Source organism: Megachile rotundata, chromosome 12, assembly GCF_050947335.1.
Source record: "Megachile rotundata isolate GNS110a chromosome 12, iyMegRotu1, whole genome shotgun sequence".
NCBI classification, from domain to species: domain Eukaryota; kingdom Metazoa; phylum Arthropoda; class Insecta; order Hymenoptera; family Megachilidae; genus Megachile; species Megachile rotundata.
The window spans coordinates 16,201,058-16,220,184 of record NC_134994.1 but is presented as its reverse complement, the minus strand read 5'-3'; the positions used below and the strand labels follow the sequence as shown (position 1 = coordinate 16,220,184).

The 19,127-nt window shown below is 41.7% G+C and overlaps 2 protein-coding genes across 2 annotated transcripts; one reads left to right on the top strand and one right to left on the bottom strand.

The window, feature by feature from the left end:
* Positions 1-4,942: 4,942 nt before the first annotated feature.
* LOC100880747 (uncharacterized) lies at positions 4,943-12,442 on the bottom strand. The gene is made up of 2 exons (XM_003701573.3): positions 11,296-12,442; positions 4,943-7,207 (listed from the first exon to the last, which is right to left on the bottom strand). The coding sequence occupies exons 1-2, from the start codon at positions 11,728-11,730 to the stop codon at positions 6,851-6,853; spliced, it is 792 nt and encodes a 263-aa protein (XP_003701621.1). The 5' UTR covers positions 11,731-12,442; the 3' UTR covers positions 4,943-6,850.
* A 1,149-nt stretch (positions 12,443-13,591) lies between these two features.
* On the top strand, positions 13,592-19,124 carry Rip11 (Rab11 interacting protein). The gene is made up of 7 exons (XM_003701571.3): positions 13,592-14,135; positions 16,218-16,256; positions 16,926-17,172; positions 17,297-17,675; positions 17,756-18,036; positions 18,111-18,552; positions 18,645-19,124. The coding sequence occupies exons 1-7, from the start codon at positions 14,105-14,107 to the stop codon at positions 18,819-18,821; spliced, it is 1,596 nt and encodes a 531-aa protein (XP_003701619.2). The 5' UTR covers positions 13,592-14,104; the 3' UTR covers positions 18,822-19,124.
* The last annotated feature ends 3 nt before the right edge of the window (positions 19,125-19,127 follow it).

Genomic DNA, 19,127 nt, shown 5'->3' with positions numbered 1-19,127 from the left:
TCGCGACATTATCGGTAGAAAGAGATAACGTTCGAGTGAAGGCGGAAACAAGAAATCGGGAAGGACAGCGAGAGCTTGGATCGCTTATTTGTTCGTTTATCAAGTTTTCTTCGTGCGAGTAGACCCGAGTGGGCGAATGGCTCGAGTATATGGAACAGTCGATCTAAACTTAGTCGTTGGTCGGTTCTGGAAATAGATGTTATGAGTGCGAGGACAGGACAAGATACCACCGGCCCCTATTATGCGTACGACCACGTATCATCAACGATTCAACCCCCCTCCCTTCTTCCGCTTTAACACCATGAGATCTTATAGTTTACGAAACGTCCTTCTTCTCCTTCTCTTTCTTCTTTTCACAAATACGTCTAACTTGCTAAACGGTCGAGAAAATTACGCGTATGCCCGAGTTGTTCATTCATGCCATTTAGTAAACGCGAGTAAAGCTAGCGGTGCGTTTACTCTGCTGATCGATTGCTAATAAATCTTAACACGATGATTATTTCTGTTTTCAGAAAATATTTTTGCTTTATTACACCACGAAATCAAGCGACGCTCGATTAACCACGACGCGTGTACGCAAATGCAACATTACAGTAGGAGCATTTTTACGAATTGAAAACAAAGAAATCCGACTTTCCATAAAAATAAGTTTATACGTTAATTAATCGCGGACGGCGAATTCGTTGTCTCGTTGATTCAATCTCAGTCAATAACCGCTGGGACTAAGAGATCTATTAATACTCTTCCGGTCGATTTGGTGTTAATAATACAATGTAACGGGGCGCCTGATTCTAAAATACACGCGAAACTGCTACCGACGAAAGTTCCACGCTAAAACTATGCGACCGCGGTACCAAAACGTAGCCAAAATGTTTGTTGCGTGTATCAAAAGATCCATTTAGAAAGCTCCGTCTATTTCGAGAGAAATTAAAAGTTGAAAAGTCGTGCCGTCAACAACGAATCATCCTGCCTTGAAATAAAGTCGAAGACACCACCGAAGGTATTCGGAGGTATCGTAATCGTAAATATTATTTACGTTCTTGCCGCGGTGCATCATATAAGAGCTCCGTGTAGTATTTTTACGCGAATAGCGAACTATAAAAACGAAGTTATCGAATTACCTATTCGCGAAACGGGAAAGAGAAAAGAACGAGAAACGTGAGAATCGCGGTGTTTGAAGAAAATTCAAAGTTTCAGTCGATCTCGTCACGGTCGTTTCGCTTGCTACTCCGATCGTTTTCGAGAAATAAACTTTTCGCAGAACCGTATTCTTTCTCCGGAGATCAGCCGAAAGGATGAAATTTTTGCTGGTTCGTATGTACCAGTGTGCACAGAAATGATCGACTCGAAGATCAAAATTCTATCATCCTGCAATTCTTGTCCTTCTATTCTTGGACCACCAAACTCCTACGCGGTTACTCAATGTCCCAGACTCGTATTATTTACCGAACCTCTGTATGTCCAACTTGACAGACAATCCTATCGCGAGAAGCCAGATTAGTAAACAGAATTGATTACCGACTTACGGTACAGGAGCGAATATAAAAATAATGCTACTCTTCCGAACCTGTTAATAAATCTGCAGACACTGATCAGGCTATTAACGCGTCGATTATCGCGTTTCGCAACTTTTCCAGGTAGAATCTATGTAATTATTTCTCTACAAGTAAGGATCAATTAGACGGCGATAAGCGTTTGAAGTTATTCCGAACTGTTTCATCGATGAGTTGGGTTCAATGTTTATACGCGCGCGTAGAATAGGGTAATTTGTTGCACGCGAGCGAAATACAAGGAAAGAGAGACAGAGAGAAAGAGAGAGTTAGGAAGCTGATTCGATATCGAGAGTAGACGAGACGATCGGCACGAATCCAAAAAGCAGGCAATCCCCGATAATCTCGAAATAACGAGAACCTCGGTCCTTCTCTCGCGGTATCGCGAAGACGCGCCACGCTTCGCGTTCTCGTCTTTCTCGAACGCGCTACGCCGTCCTCGTACTCTCTCCTTCTCACCCATGGCTACACGACCGCCGGTATTTTTGGTCGTGGCACGACGAAGAGAACGCGATCGTCGAGAGTGCGCGTACGAGCGAGATACAGCTTCGACGAATCGACGAGAGAAAGACCGGAGAGAAGTTAGAGTCGAAAAAGCAAAGATACGCGAGAGCTACGGGAAAGGAAGGAAGATAGCGAGGGAAAGAGAAAGACGGAGATAGAGCGAGAGAGAGAACGAGAGGGGGAGTAGAAGAAGGAACGAGGAGGGTGAACATCATCGTGAAAACGGTTAGCGCCGTCGGCGTAACCTGAGAGCTTCTCGGACCCCGCGACCATATATGTCCGCCTCTCGCTCTCTCTCTCGCTCGCGTCTCTCGCGATCCCATCACGCCTTCTCGCTCTTACCTACCGACCAAACAATCTGCCCAATTACCAAACACTTGAACCACTTTTTCGTCGTATCGCCAACCCTCCTTGATGCTGTTAATTTACCGGTAATTTACTTCTCGTCTATTTCTCTCTCGCGTAACGTCTTTCGCGCTTTCGTTTTGCTCTCTGCAGCCACCGACGCGATATATGCCGTTGCACAACTTCGAAAATACCTACTTGTCCGTACTCTTCGTCCATCGATCATTCCTGTCGTAAACATTACATTCTTATACGTATAACGAATCATCTTCCAGCTCGCGTGAATCGTTGATCAACAAATTTCATATCGATTATTCTTGGTACCGATTTAAATTTCTTACGAAAATCATGGAAATTCAATGACGCTTCGCAAGGTTGATCGACGCGCGAAACACAGAGTGCATCGTAATGTAATATCGATAGTCGAAACGACGATATACGTACATATACGATGGTTCGTTTAGAGTTTAGAGAGATCGATACGGACTGCTTTCGTATGTTGTTTGCAATTTTATCGTTTATAAATTAACAGTTGGAGCGATGCGATAATTTTTGTCTCTTAAAACAAGACGAAATCGTGACAACGATAGTGTCGTGCAGAATTAGATAACAAAATATCAATTCTCGTGAAAAAATTGTACCTTCGATCGATAAATTCGAACAAGATAATCGCGACTACGTGGCGCCACTTGCTAGAGAACATATGTTCCTACCCATAGACGAGATATTTGTTTCGTGTATCAACGCGCGATAGCCTATAAAAGAACATACATTACGCTGCATACAGGAATGTCGAAAACATTTTCACATATATAGAAAATAAAAAAATGAATATTTCGGCACTTTGACGACGTAGTATGGTTCCTGAGGCATTTAGAAACAAATTTCTATTAGGGTTTGATGCGTTTTGATGCCTAATAAAGCCAGAAAATCAATTTTTGTCGAATTCGGTCCAAAACGGTACAGGTGGCGCCATCTAGCGGCGAGCGGCGGAACTACGAAACACTAAAATTTCGATTTTCTCGAAAACTAGAAACTTTTCCGAAATTCTGAGATATACAAATTCTTCCTTGTCGCCTACGGAATCGAACGAATCTAATTATAGCCGGCTAGGACCATTATTAAAGAAAATAGAAAAATAGCCCATTTCGTGGACTAAAAAATTGCCGTCCATCTAGCGGTGAAAGTTGGAACTACAAAAATAGAAAAATGCGATTTTCCCGAAAATTAGCGAACATTGAGTACTTCTGAGGGTCAGAAAGTGTTATGTGATCACATTAGAACCTAAATAAAGCAATAAAAGTTTCCTGAAAGCTTTAATAAAGAAAATGAAAAATATGTCATTTTATGGAGAAAATTTGTGGCGCCATCTAGCGGCGAAACTGCGAACTAAACTGAAAAACCGTATGTCCGTACACGCGTCAAGGGGTTAAATAAAAATTGATTTTCTGGGATTAATAGGCAACAAATGAATAACTTATTCAACAAAAATCGCTTCAAAATGTCGAAAGAAGCATACTACGTCGTCAAAGTTGCGAAATATTACTTTTTATATTTTTCCTTAACGCGTGTACGGACATACGTTTTTTCAGTTTAGTTCGCTGTTTCGCCGCTAGATGGCGCCACAAATTTTCTCCATAAAATGACATATTTTTCATTTTCTTTATTAAAGCTTTCAGGAAACTTTTATTGCTTTATTTAGGTTCTAATGTGATCACATAACACTTTCTGACCCTCAGAAGTACTCAATGTTCGCTAATTTTCGGGAAAATCGCATTTTTCTATTTTTGTAGTTCCAACTTTCACCGCTAGATGGACGGCAATTTTTTAGTCCACGAAATGGGCTATTTTTCTATTTTCTTTAATAATGGTCCTAGCCGGCTATAATTAGATTCGTTCGATTCCGTAGGCGACAAGGAAGAATTTGTATATCTCAGAATTTCGGAAAAGTCCCTAGTTTTCGAGAAAATCGAAATTTTAGTGTTTCGTAGTTCCGCCGCTCGCCGCTAGATGGCGCCACCTGTACCGTTTTGGACCGAATTCGACAAAAATTGATTTTCTGGCTTTATTAGGCATCAAAACGCATCAAACCCTAATAGAAATTTGTTTCTAAATGCCTCAGGAACCATACTACGTCGTCAAAGTGCCGAAATATTCATTTTTTTATTTTCTATATATGCGTGTTCGGACCCCCACTTTTTAGATTTAGTTCACCCGTTTCACCGCTAGATGGACGCCAATTTTTTAGTCCATAAACTGCACTATTTGTAACGTGAGCGAATTCAATTTTTACATTGAAGTCTATGAGGTTCAGTTTTTTCGGTAATTATTCCTCCGTGGCAAGTCTGACTTAAAACTTTTTTTTCTATGTTCATCTGGATGTACGTGCGCATGTGCATGCAAAATTTGATGAGAATTGGTTGAGTGGTGCAAAAGAAAAACGCGGGCAAAGAAGTTGGAAGATTAAGTATAAAAGTTTCGCTCAATAAAGCATTTAAGAAAAGGAATAACAGAGGGAAGGACATAAAACGACAACAACTATATACATACAGTACTATTTATACACAAACGTACGCAAATAAACGTAATTTTATGCGCCACGTACAACTAAGTCTTATCGTCAAACGTAAGGCTTAAAGTTACACTTACAAATTATGTTGAATGCGTGCGATAATCGTAACGTGTGTACGTATTTATGTCATACTCGAAATATTTATATACATATAATACCAAGATATCGATGCAACGTTTCGCGAGAAAAACTTTCGAAATTTTAAAGCGATACATTCAACGTATCGAGATTAAATTCACTGTTTTCGTTTCGGATTAATGATACGATGATATCGTTGGTTTTCGTCTCGATAACAATTTATCGAGGTACATGGACAATAATGTTTAGGTATTAAAACATCGCGACGATCGCTTTTTTTTCTCTTTTTTTCGCTTTACCGACTGCCAATTTAATCGTTTCTTCTGATCGTTGCATCAACCTCGAGATACGAAGATCTTATATATTTACAAAAACGAATATTTCGTTATACAGTGGATCCGAAGAAAAGAAACGTATTGCAACAAAACGAAAAAGGAAAACAAAGAATTTACATAGCACGCTAAATGCGGAGCCTCGTAGAACGCGTTACGATTCCACCGACCTCCTTTCTTTGATCGAGAAAACACGATCGGTCTAGGTTCGATTCGACTCTCGATCAAAAAACGACGGATATTGTTTTTCGATTCGAGGCTTATTATCAGAAGCGTTTGAAAGTTTTTTTTTTTTTTTCGAATTTAGAAGGAATTCGATCGAACGGTCATCTTCTTCGGGTTTCGAACGTAACATATTGTTGCGATCGATGTTACGAAAACGCCAGATCTCGTCGAGTCTATCTCGAATATTAAACACATGTACAGAGTATAATTCGAGAAGAGCGTGTCTTGTTCGTGACGCTGAATACGTAGAAATTCGTATTTACGTTAGAACATAAAGAATGTGGCACGAAATCGCTTTATCGATCGAGTATTAAATGCAACGCGTAGTCGATCGCGCGACCAAAGTGTTTTGGCGAAAGCGATCGACGAAATGTGAAAATCACGCGGCGCAAATGTTTCTCGAATCTTGGAACGTCGCGCGAGTCGTCGCGAAACGAGACGCGTGCGAAAAAGGAAAAACGAAACAACTTGTGTACGTATTCGCGTGAAGTACGACGCAAAAGGATCACGACGACGATAATTGAAGGTTGCACAACAGGTTGTTGTCGTAATATTTAACAATGTTGGGTTAGATAGCAACCAGATTTCCTGCGAGTCCTGTGACTCGTCGCGGTTCATCGTTTACTTTGTACCGAAACGAACGTGGAAACTCGCACGAATCTTCTCACTATTGTATCGCCGTACTTTTGCACGCTGTTACCGTATCTCTCGCGTTACGTAAAGTCATTTCGACTCCGGTGAATGAAATCCGCTACCGTCGTTTCGTTAAATATCGCGATCGTTCTTTTCGAAACTTTCTTCCGAGGGAATGACTATTTTACCGATCACGCGTTTGTACGTGGATCGCGGTTGATAAACTCTCGAACGATTAACGCGATCGGAGAGAATGGCCAGTGTCCTGAATTCGATAACGGGTTACAGAAATCAAGAATGACGCGCGTCGCGTCACGACGCGTCTACTTTCTCCCGCGTCGTCGTGATCGTCCTTGCGATCGCGCGCGATCGTCGTCGTAAGTACGCGCGTCTAGTCTAACAAGGAAAATAAGCAAGTTGGTAAGCGTACGATCGGTTCGAACGCTTTTCGAGTCGTACGAGATAGACGACCGTATCTGGTAAGCGCACGGTTCAACGGAAATAGTAGAACGGTGAAAGCGCGCACGGATTCCGACCCTGAAAAGAAGCACCGCGCCGCATGAGTCGACGAGATCATCGAGAATCCGATGACGAAAATCGCTCGGTCGCGATTATAACTTTTGCACGATGTCGAACTTGTCCTTGAAGCCGATCGATTCCTTCTTCGGGTCGTACTTTTTGCGCGCAGCCAGCTGAGCCCGCAGCTCTTTGGCGCTCATCTTCAAATTCAGACTCTGTCGTGGCGACTCGTTTCCACCGACGCTCCCGTTCCCGGTACTCTCGTGCACGTGACCCATCTCGTTCCTCTCGTTCCTTTCGTTTCTGACGCCGTTCCCGTTTTCTCGACCAGTTTCCTCCTCGCGTTCGCTCTCGTTCTCGCTTTTCGACGAGCTCCTCGTCGCACCTGCCGATACCGTGCTGCTCTCGCTGCGCGACGTGTCGTTCGAACCGCTCGACTTCTGCGCGTTCTGAAAACAAACGTCACATTTTATTTGCATTCTTTTTACCCGTACATACATACATATATTAACTATCGAGTAAACGCAACGTCGCGTCGTTCAACTTCCCGACGTTTAGTCGAAATTTTTCTACTAGATACCAACATCGAATGTCGATATCGGTATTGGAAAACCGTATGAACGAAACAGATGCGCGTCACGTATCAAGGTCAAGAATAATACTTTTTTCCTTCTAAATACGCGCTTCCAAACGTCCAGAGTCGAGTCGAGTCGAGGAAACAAACATTGTTTCCAACGACGACGAGTATATGCTTTCGTACGCTTCGTAGCCGAATACGCTGTTAACGGCGTACTCGAGCGAGACACGCTTCGATTTTCTGGCCGCGTTACACAACGAGAAACGTTTCGCTTTAACGCTCGCCGATAGAAAGTAAAAGCGTGGACGCGGTAATTAACAACGGTTTGTGTCGCGCCGTTGCTTCCTTACCGTTCGAAAGAAACGAACTTGAAACGAACTTGAAACGAACTTGAAACGAAAGAAACGAACGGGGCAGAGGGGTCCATTAATGAAAAACGGGGCAGAAATTTGTCGAAGAAACGTCTAACGACCTTGGCTCCTGATGCAATATTCCGAACGGTACTTAAAGAAATTCCATCGACTAAAGGCAAGCGCGCGACGACGGGAGAACCGGTTCCAAAGCCATGAACCGTTTAAATCTCTTCTAAATAACGTTGGTCGGTCCATCTCTATCGTGTCCGGGATTAAAAAGAAAAAACTTTTTGCCGTATTCGCTAAACTTTTTCGATCGTAGAGAACGCGACGCGTCGCCGCAACCTTTCGTCGAATAATAACGCGTTCGAGAGCCACGTCGAAAAGATGTCAGTGACATCAAGAATCGAGAAACTAATTAATAACGGCGGTGTGTTGACGCGTAACCACTAACGCTATCGATTACCAACACACCGACCGAAAAACGACAGTCGCATGCAAACATGGTGTTTATGCATCGAGATGAGGTAATGGACTTCCATAAAACTTCGAGAATCTATGTCGCGGCATTGTTGCGCCGTTTCTGCAATTCAATTATTTTCCAACCAACGACGAGAACGAAACACGTTGAATATATTCGAATGCGGAATGTTCCAGGGACAATCGTAATTGTGGTACATTACCAGCTTTGTTAGAACGATTATACCGGTTAAAAAATTATTTCTTGCCAAAAAATGAACACGTAATTAAACGAAAATAACCTTATCGGTGATAAATAAATTTTGACGAACGTAAAGGATTACTGGACAATCGGTTTTAAATGCTGCGCTTTGAACGCGTCGCGTGAAAAAAATTAGAACGCGATTGTTTGATCAAGAGTATATTTAAATGTTTTCGAGCATAAAGAGACACGATGCAACGCTCGCTTGTTCCGATTCTTCCCGCGATGGAAATTTCCGTTAGCTGCATAGGTATTCAGCTTGGCTTTTTGGCACGCTTTCTTCGAAAATCGAATAAGAACAGGTAACGGATTTTTAAGGTTAGTCGTTCCTACGACAGAATTTCACCGACTTTACCGTAGCATAGTTAACCTTCTAACAAAAGCTTCCCCAATTTTTACGAGAGCAACCGAATATCGTACTTAGTGCTTATCGATAAATCGGGACGAGTAAAATTTCGTAAAAATCGATGCGTAACATATCGAGTAATTTCCCTTTTGGTGTTTAAGCGTTGATGAAAAATTTCAAGGGTCGTTTCATCGACATCGAATGGTCGTTTCCCTGTTGTTTGCGCACGCGCGTACGCCACTCGTTTGTTCGATTGCGCAATCAAAAACGGTGTCAGGAAATTGTCCAGTTTGCAGGAAAGATTAATTATTTGCTCTGCGAGTTATCGAGCGCACGCTACGAATACGTGTACAGCGTTCATGCAACATGAAAGAAAAACAAGATGTAATCCGAGTAAAGAAAATAAATTATTTTTATTTCTGTACTTCACCCCATTAATCGTACGCAAGAACCTAAGGACGTCACACTCGATCACAGGTGCGTGTTTTCGATTACGTGGCGCGCACCGTCGACGGAACACGACCACGCGAAATTTACGTAATTTTACGGCGCAAAAATGACCGGAAATCCGGCAAATTCTATCGACCGAGGACGAATCTTCCTTCCGATCGCGAGATAACTCGCGCGCGATTGAATTCGTGCATCGTGGGATATGAACGCGTATCGCGAGAAGACGATCGAACGAGGATCCCACGAAGACGAATTAAGGCCAGTGACGCGTTGTTTCGTAAAGGAGGAACTTCCGCCGATTAACGCCGTAATTCGTTACATCCGAGAATGCTTAGGACGATATCGTTTAACCGAAACAACATTTCTTCCGATTTAAACGGAACGATGCGTAAAGCGTAAAAAGTCGTAAAACGACGAAACGCCGCATATCCACCTGTTGTTCCATCGATCGATCGATAACGAGCTGCCTTCGATTACGAACAAGAATACGAATCGCTCGTAAAAAAATCGCTCGTATCCTTGCGCCACCGATTCCTTACGCGTGTCTTATCGTTCGCGAGCGAAGATGACTCACTCGATACCCGGCACTTGGCTACTCGCGAACGCTCGCGAATGCTCGCGCTCACCTTCCTCTATCGACGTCGGCTCTCGCGGACAATCGTAAGAGGAAAATTACTTTTTCTAGAAACTTCGATTCTCGGACCGAGATAAAGAATTACATTCGAGTTACGAGGACTGTGAAGTGTACACGATTCCAAGACCTTGAGAAAAAAAATTTTCAAGCGTTTGAGTTTGCTTCGTACCATGTTGAGATCATTGTGGAACGTGCGCGATACGATCGAGTAAATCCATACATACGCTATTAAATTTCAAGCGAATCGGCCACTATAATGCGCCATGGAAAATATGTATCGAGCCGATAAGATTGATAGAATAATTTACTTTCCGCGATTAGATAAAACAGCTAAAAGAAAATTTGTATCGGTTCAAAAGAGACGGTAGAAACTAGAACGTTTCGTGAGGCGAGCGAGTGCTGCTCGCGGAGGCTGCGATAACGATAACGAATCGGTTGTACGCATTATCGTTCGGCAGAGTCTCGCCGGAAACGAGCAGACGAATATCTTGTTTCATTCTTTCCTACCGATAAAAGAAAACACCGAGAGAAGCATCTCGCGACACGGATAATATTCGTATTTCCATCAGCATCGTCGTTCGATAAAAAAACGTGCCGTATCTCGCGTGATTCGTCATTCTTTTTTATCGATGAAAAAGAAAAACGAATGCATCGAGACTCTCCGTTTCTTACTTATTCGTTCGACCGTTCGCGTACGACGAAGCGACGCTCCACGTATGGCGCGTTCACTTTTTTCTTCTTCGCTCGTTGCTACTAGCCAACTGGGGTAAACACAGATGTTTAACAGCGCTAAGTCTGGCGAAACGTTTTCGCGTTTATCTCCGTACGTAAGTACGATAAAGGCGACCATTTAAGAAATAATGCGTTTACATTCAGAAAACGAATCAAGGTATGGTTATTGAATCATAGTTATTTGTAAAATTAGAATTCTTGTTGGCACAAGTACGATCGTACGCCTATAACGTTATGTAGCGCGAATTCGTAGAGATACTAATAACACCGTACACTCTTCTTACGATAAGAAAACATATGATTTATTATTCAGACCAAACTGACGCGTTAACGCGTGAGTCATGCCTAAAGATATAATCGAAGATAATAGTCTTCGCGAGTTTTTCATTACAATATTTACGTGTTAATTATTCACCGAAGGAAACGTACATATTTTCAGATTATTTCCGATCGAAAATTTTATTCGAAGTTGCTTACCTATTTTAATGTACCATAGATTTCTCGATGCATTTTTCGAATCGCTATTTCGGAAAGAAATAGTAGCTGACGCGAGAATTCGAAACGAGCGAGCAACGAAAACGGAAGAGACGGAGATACAGATGCAACGCAACAGGTGGACACTCGACGATTCGAAAGCGAATCTTTCGACGCGTTATTAATGTCTTGCACCGGGTGACGCGACTAAAAAGAGTAACTCGATAACGAATACAAAGAATACACGTACCCCATCGATAGAAACATTGCTGCCGTTAAATTCTTCTTGCTCGACACTGTTCGGGTTCTTCTCCGGGGTCTTGATCACCTTGACGTTCGCCATGGTGCCCTTGATAACAATGTTGTTGGCCCTGAAATATTCGTCGGCTTCTTGATCGACCACCAGTAGCTTCGTCTCGTTAGGGAAAGCTTTGATGCGTTCGACGACCTGTTGATGGGTCTCGTTCGCGATGTTGATTTCGTTAACCTCGATGATTCGATCACCTTGTCGCAAGCCAGCGGCCTGACTAGGAGAACCATCGTCCACCTTACCGATGTATTGGCCATTTTTCCCTTTTTTGCCTTTCTCCGCGTGTAAATTAAATCCGTAACCGTCGAAATCGTCCCACTTGACGATGTGGCATAGTCGTGCACACGGGATCTTATCACCTTTCAGGGAAGACATGTCTCACCGTCGTAACGTCGCGCACGAAATGAAACGAAAAGTGAACGGGACGAGTCGAGGCCGATAATTGTTCGAAAGAAAACGAAGAATTACGCGTTGCGCGGATGGCTGTCAGATACGTTGCACGTTGCGTCGGCGTTGGCGTCGTTGGCGGCACTACGATCGATAATTGATCGTCCAGGATCGGTGTTCGGCGATCGACGATCGAAATGCGATTATTATCCGTTCGTCCCTCGTGTAGCGATTGATGCGGTTGGCAGGCTCGGCTTCGCCGATTTTCCTCTTCACCTGCCACGAGGCGATTATTCGAACCGACTGGCGGTATGCACCGTCCTGAAAATCCTGAATCGACTTGAATCGGTAGGCAAGTGAGCAACAACGTGGGGGAATTGGAAACTTAAAGGTCGGTTCACGCGTACACGGGGTCACGTGCACCAACCGACACGACTAAATTACCAACTAGAATCTTTAGGAATATCGCGGATCTAGGTGTAGCCGATCGAAAGCGACGCGTTCTTGGACACGGAATCGAAGGAATCCGTGCGAGACGCTGTCGCTGACTTCAGCTAGGAACCGAACGCGACAGAGAGGGAGAAACATAAAGATCCAGAACGACGAAGATAGCGCGATGGTGAAACGTCGAAACGGCGAAACGGAGGGGAGAAACAAGGAGAACGAAGGTGAACGCTGCACGCTGACTGCGCTAACGTAGTGGGCAGTGGGGAATCGGAGACGAAACAATATTATCGTATAAGCGGCAACCGATGCGCGCCACCTGCCGTTGCATCGATTCGACTACCTTCTCACCAAATTACGAAGTGGATACATAGCATTTACGTATCCTATGAAACGTTTAACAAATTAACGAAATTTTTTCTTTACCACTCAACGTGTATATACTTACGCGTTACGGAACCGACTATGATTGTACAATCGTGACATAAATTTATATAAACAAGATATTTCCCACTATTCGATTATCCTTATTTATCGCGTTTACCTTGTGAAGAGGACAACGAGCGAAACACCTGTTGCAAGTGTGAGTCAATGATTTAGGACTATGCACGCGCGTGCATAAAATAAATCATCATTATTCGCCGTGGTTCACCAGTCATACAAAAAAAAATATTGTTCACTATAAACGAAAACGATTAACGATTATTGTACGGGCTACAAATTATTTTCGATCGGTAAAAAGATACGTCCGACTACGAATGCGCGAAATCGTATGAATCGTATGAATCACTGAAACAATAATTAAATATATCATGCTGAGACATCGTGACGTAACAAAGTAATCTCTGTGACATCGATCGATTAAATGAGTCAGTCTAAAATAATTCGATTTACCCATTTCTTTTTTTAAAAAACATTTTCGATCAAAACATACGATTAATGGCCGTTAATAATCTAACAAATGTCGTATGTAACCTTATTAAAATCTGACAACGAAAAACATTGAACACAGGCAAGTTACATAAATCGTAGCGTACAATGCTTATATGGTTTCTACGATACTTAAGGAGACACTTTGTTTAAATCTAAAACTTGTCAGTTTCTTATTATCGTATTATAGATACATACTACACATATATTTATTATGTTATTTAATGTAGCGTGTTATGTATAAAATTAATGTGTAATTAACATAGTGTGTCGGGTTATCTGCTCGTCTCCTCACAAAATTCTATATACAAATATCAAATGTTTACGTGCCCGATAGCGTAATTGTTATTTGTCTATTGTCGTGTATTATCGATAACGAATCACTACGATTATCTAATCTATGGTTGTATCGTTTTACGAGTGTCATTCGTGCGAATGTTTGATCGAGTAATCTCGCTTAAAATATCAAAGAACTACGTAAAAATTAATTATTCTTATTAACGATAAAAAATCGGGTACGTCTGTGGGTACAGTTGGGAAAAAAAACACCGAATATGATTATCGGATGTATTTTATTCGACGCGTAATGCTAATTATACAAGGTCGTAAAACGAGTTGATACGTCGTTAGATATCCAGTCGATTAGAATAGAACAGGGCGATCGAAGACTATCGTTCGCTCCTGAGCCGTGAGCGTGGTGGATGCGCAAAATTGAATGCGCAGTAGTTACCGTAATGGTGCGCGATGCGCAAGACGTACGTAGCGGTTGTTCGAACATCAGTCAAGTATAGCTGCTGTTAATAGATTGCGTCGCGAGTAGTTTGTTGTTGGCGTTGTTTGTTTCCGTGGCGTGGCACATCGAGTTGCAAAAGCTACGGCGCGTAATGCCAGCATTTGGTATCACGACACTCGTGGTTACGTAGATCGGTTCGTTGTAGGTGGAACAGATGAATATTTGTAATCGAACGGCGTGACTAAATCTAACAAAATGTGGAGCCCGACGCATGTTCAAGTGACAGGTAAGCGTAGAAAAACGCTGAACCCGTGTAAATTTGGTACATGGGATGCGACACATACAGCACGTAGTTTGAACCGGAAGAAATGTAACGTAAAACTACCGCTTATGTGTGAACTAGGTTACGTATCGCTCGTTGAATGTACAGGATCGACACTTTACGATTTTGTCGGCAAAGATTTACTTGGCAACAAACCACTGGGACGACTATGCGTTCAATTATTTAACGATACACGATGATTTTTAGATTTGTTTTCATATGTTATGAACAGCGAATGTCATGTCCGAAAGATCCCGACATGTCACTATTATCTCTCGACGCGAATGCGTTAAGTCGTTTGAAGGAATTTTTGTTTCGAATGATTTTTACTCGAAAAGTTGGAAGAAGCAATCGTCGATAGAAATTTTAATCGCGTTCAAGTGCAACCTTCCGTAACGCGATAAAAAGATTGCGAAGAAGCGGTGAAAACTGGAATACCTTAAAGACTTGAACATACTTAAATCGAGAAGATAACGATCTCGCGTATGCATTGGCGCATTTTTTCTCCATATGCACGCACAATATGAATTTGCGCGTTTCGGTATTTCGTTTGAAAGATATGCAAATCTGTACGTGTTTTTACTTTACGAAGCTGTCTTTTGTCAAGATCGTGATACGGTTATGTATGTAGACCTTACGATGTTTTTGATACGCGCCAAAGAAGAAGGACGATGTATTTAAAACGCGCGCGATCATCCACGGCCTAAATATTCGATGAGTCAACGACTGGTAAACTAGTTCGCTTGTTTTTGGTCGATGAGCTATATACGAGTACAGGCATTGAAAATGCAAAAGTTGTGAAAATATTATTTTAAAATTGTTTTTACTTAAATACAATTATATTTAAACATTTTGTTTGTGTTCTTTATTAATTCTATCTGATAATACGTTTACGCGTAAACTGAACTTTTAACGTTTTCGTTCCGATGCAAACCAGGCAGCGTGAAAGCATATGTAGAAGCAGCTGATGTCCCCCTTTTTTATTCGCGTACCTGTCTTCTGCCCAGGATCGTAGTTGTATACTTGCAAACCCTGTCACTCTGCCGTGTAGTTGACGCAGTTAATAGTTCGTAGACTGCTAACAATTTTTAAATACATATTTCGTTTCTTTGGCTCGAGCTTCTGAAATCGCGTATAAACGCTATCTTTGGGGTTTCGACAACATTCATTTTATTTTGTTTCGCGCGATGAATCGCCAAACGATTTTTGCCCGTAAAAAACGAAAGTACCTCGACTTAATTAGTTCGGTAGTCGGAATCTTGAACCGCTAAGAATGTTCCTTCCCGAGTAAACGGTATTCGGCTGCAGCTGTGGTGAATGCTCTTCGGACTCGTGGAAGAACGCAGCGAGAGCGTCGATTTTCTCAACTGGTCGACTTTGTTCGACGAGAAATCAGGAAAACGATGCATTTTCATAGTATTCTGCGATCAATCTCACCGCAAGCAAAGTTGAGCGAAATTTAGCGATCGTTACACGGGAATCTCTGCAAAAACCATTTATCGATCATAACGAATCGAATATAATAAAAGATAAAAAATATATCGAATTTGTTTTTGGATGTTACGAATTATAAACGAGTATCGATATGTTCGGCGCTTTTACCATGATACATATGATAGGAAGGTGAGTGTCGTGTTCGTTATCCATGACGCGTTTTTGCAAAATGTTATCACGAACACTGGAACAATGAAAATTACTTTCAAAGCAAAGAGAAACTTGGTCGAATAAAAACGAGCCACGAAGCGTTAACCTAATAGCATATCGAAATTTAATCGCGCTTAAACTGTATTTCAACTTGTGTTATATTTTATCTGCGCTGACACATGTACCAAAGATGTTTTTGGCTAAGCCTATTATTGCTCTTTATCTCGAACTTGAAATCGAAGAAAATTCGATCGATTGAAAACAATGTCCGTGATTGAAATAAAATTTTGAAAATGACTAAGAATATTTTGTGCAATAAATAACATTCTCTCTCCCCTTTTCCTTCTCTTTTTCTTTTTAAAATATACAATTTTTAACCAAATCCTTTTTTTCTGTTCACAGTTCAGAGAGCAAAAAACTTGTTAACCAAAGGAAAACATAGTAAGTATCTCGATTAACGGTTACTACATTAGCGATACAAGATTTATATAATGGGATATAAATGCAATGGAAATTCTGCTCGTTTTAGCCCAGTTTAGAGTACGCGTTAGGGCCTCTCGACTGGAAAGGTCGTCGCGAAACGACGATTCGTTCGTGTCGGTTCTTTTGCTCGTTCGGGCGAGTCTAATTTCAAAACAATGGAAAACGAATTGTTTTACGAACGTTACCAACATTGCGTCATACTGTCACTACATTCGAATCGAATTTCGCGGCATATGCAAACGCGCACATATTTTATACGCGTAATCCGCACAGATCGCGTAACAGAATAACCTACTTGCATATATACCTCCATATTGATGCGATAAACGAAGAAGCGAATAAAAAAAAATATGTTGGACATTTCCATTATGTACTGGTTAGATGATATGTAAAGAATTCGAAATTTAATGAAAAAACGAGAAATTAGCACTGTCTTGGAAAAATGCTACGAATCGTGCGAAGGTAATTCATGCGAACAATAAGTAGACAATAGAACTTCTCTCCTGCGAGATTTAAATGCTCGTTACGTGGCTTGTTAACGCTAACCTTTGTGGTTGACCATCTCCTCCCACGTTAAATACTTGTTCGATTTAACCTACATAATATATGTTCGTGTATGTAACGCAGAGACCAACGACTGTTTCGTGACGATTGCCCTTGGGAAAGAAAAATATCAAACGTCCGTGAAGGAAAAGGCCTCGAAAGACGTAGAATGGCACGAGGAATGCGAATTACTTATCCCGGAACAAGGAAACACCGCTGAAATCGTGCTTACCGCTCTTCATCGTAATTTCTTGGGAGTCGACGAGTTCCTTGGCACAGTCAGCATACCTCTTTCCAGCTTCGACGTGTACGAGAGACCGAGGAACAGATGGTATGGTCGATATATCGCCGCTCCTCCCTGCATCTCGAAGCGATACAAAATCCATTAGTTTCCGTGAATAGTCGGATCAAACCGATAATCGTTCAATGTCTGAAAATATTGAATTTTTTTCCAGGTACACCCTTGGAAGTAAACCAGGCAAAGAGAATACGAAAGAAAGAGGCGAACTCGAAGTAAAAATAAGTTTCATCGTGAAAGCTGGTAGTTTAACCGATCTGAGTCACAAAGAACGCCACAAGAGTTCCCTCGGTCAGTTATCTACGGCTGCTCATTCGATTGGCGGCAGTTTACTCAGCATAGGTAGCTTCGAGAAGCGTAAAGGATTGAAAAAATTAGCAAAGTCGATCGGAAATCGTGTGAAGGGGAAAAGCAAACATAATTTGGACAAAAAAGAGGATCTCGACGAAAGGGAGGAACACAGATTCAGAACTACACGGCAGGAACCTGGCGAAGCTGACCCTGGTGTAATCAGCGAGGACGAGGACGAATTTACGGTACAATTTATATCCGTGTAACGAACGCGCCGATGCGTCTAAATGTCGCGAATTGTAATTAGAATCGGTGTTCGTTTCAGTTTGACGATTTGTCTCACAAGAGTTCGGCATCGTCTTTGAACGCTCCGATAGTTGGCGGTAATCACAACAGCGTAGGTTCGGTGACATCGAGTGCTTCTTCCGGTAACAATTTTACCGATACGCATCACGTACCATCTGTACCAACGAATGCAGCCCCTAGTAAACCGCCACGTTATTCTATGAGCTCTTCCACCACTTCTTTATCTAAGGTCGATAATATAAAAGATGACGAGTGGGGTCTTAAGCTTTATGGAAAACAAGCGAATAACTCTGTTAAAAGGTACAATTTTTTCTAGGACAAATATGCTCGTTGAATGGAAGCTCTTATTTGAAATTTCAATGTGCTTTTTGAAGGTGGGAAAACAAGCAAAGTCCAAAGATCATAGTAGACGAACCAAAGGACGAACATCGTGACAATTCGCCCATAAATACGCCCAACTCGAATTTGAAATTTCAAGAAACTCCGGAACCTCCTAGTCCAGCACCGCGTGAAATTGCGCAGAACAAGAACAGGGATGAAAAATATATGTCCAACAAAGAAAAGTCTGCGAAGGAGGAAAAGTCGAAGGAGAAAAAAGAGGACAAATACAGTCGTTGGAGTCCTAAGGATGAAAAGCAATTGAGAAAGGACAGAAAGAAAGAGAAAGAAAATAAACTAAAAGAGTTGAACGAAGTTAATAATCTATCTTCGGAAAGAATTATCATCGGAGGTGAAGATGCGATTAAGAATACTACGCTAATCAAGAGTCATCTGCCGCACGAAGTTCTTACCCAATTTGAAGGAAAATCGAGAGAGGTAAAAATAGATTTTATACATTCTATTATCTTTATTTACAAATCGATATTTATGACATTGCGTAATAATCGATCATCATTTCGCGAATGCAGGATCTCATAGAATTAGCGCTGCAACTCCAAGCGGAAGTAACGGAGAAGAAGAAACGCCTAAATGACTTGGAAGATTATATAGACGCGTTGTTGTTGCGAGTAATTGAATGCTCACCGCGCTTGCTGCAAAACCCCTACCAGTCACAGAGACGTTTGTCATCACCCGGGCATCAGTAGATAATTAAATGCTCTTCCGTTTTCACGTTTTCCGACGTTCAAGTTAATTACGTTATTCAGCATAATTAATGATAATTGCATAATCCCGTGCATCGTTTCTTTCGTTTTCTTTTTTTTTTTTTTACATATTCGACTGTTTTTGTGGATGATCCCGTACATTTTGTAGTCCACGCGTTTTAATTTATTTCCGACTAATAATTTAGAATTTTATATAATTTTCATCCGACTTTTCGATAATATTGCCTTTTAAAGTGTATAAACTTCTGTTGAATTATACGATTTTGTTGTCGCTTTAACAAAGAATTT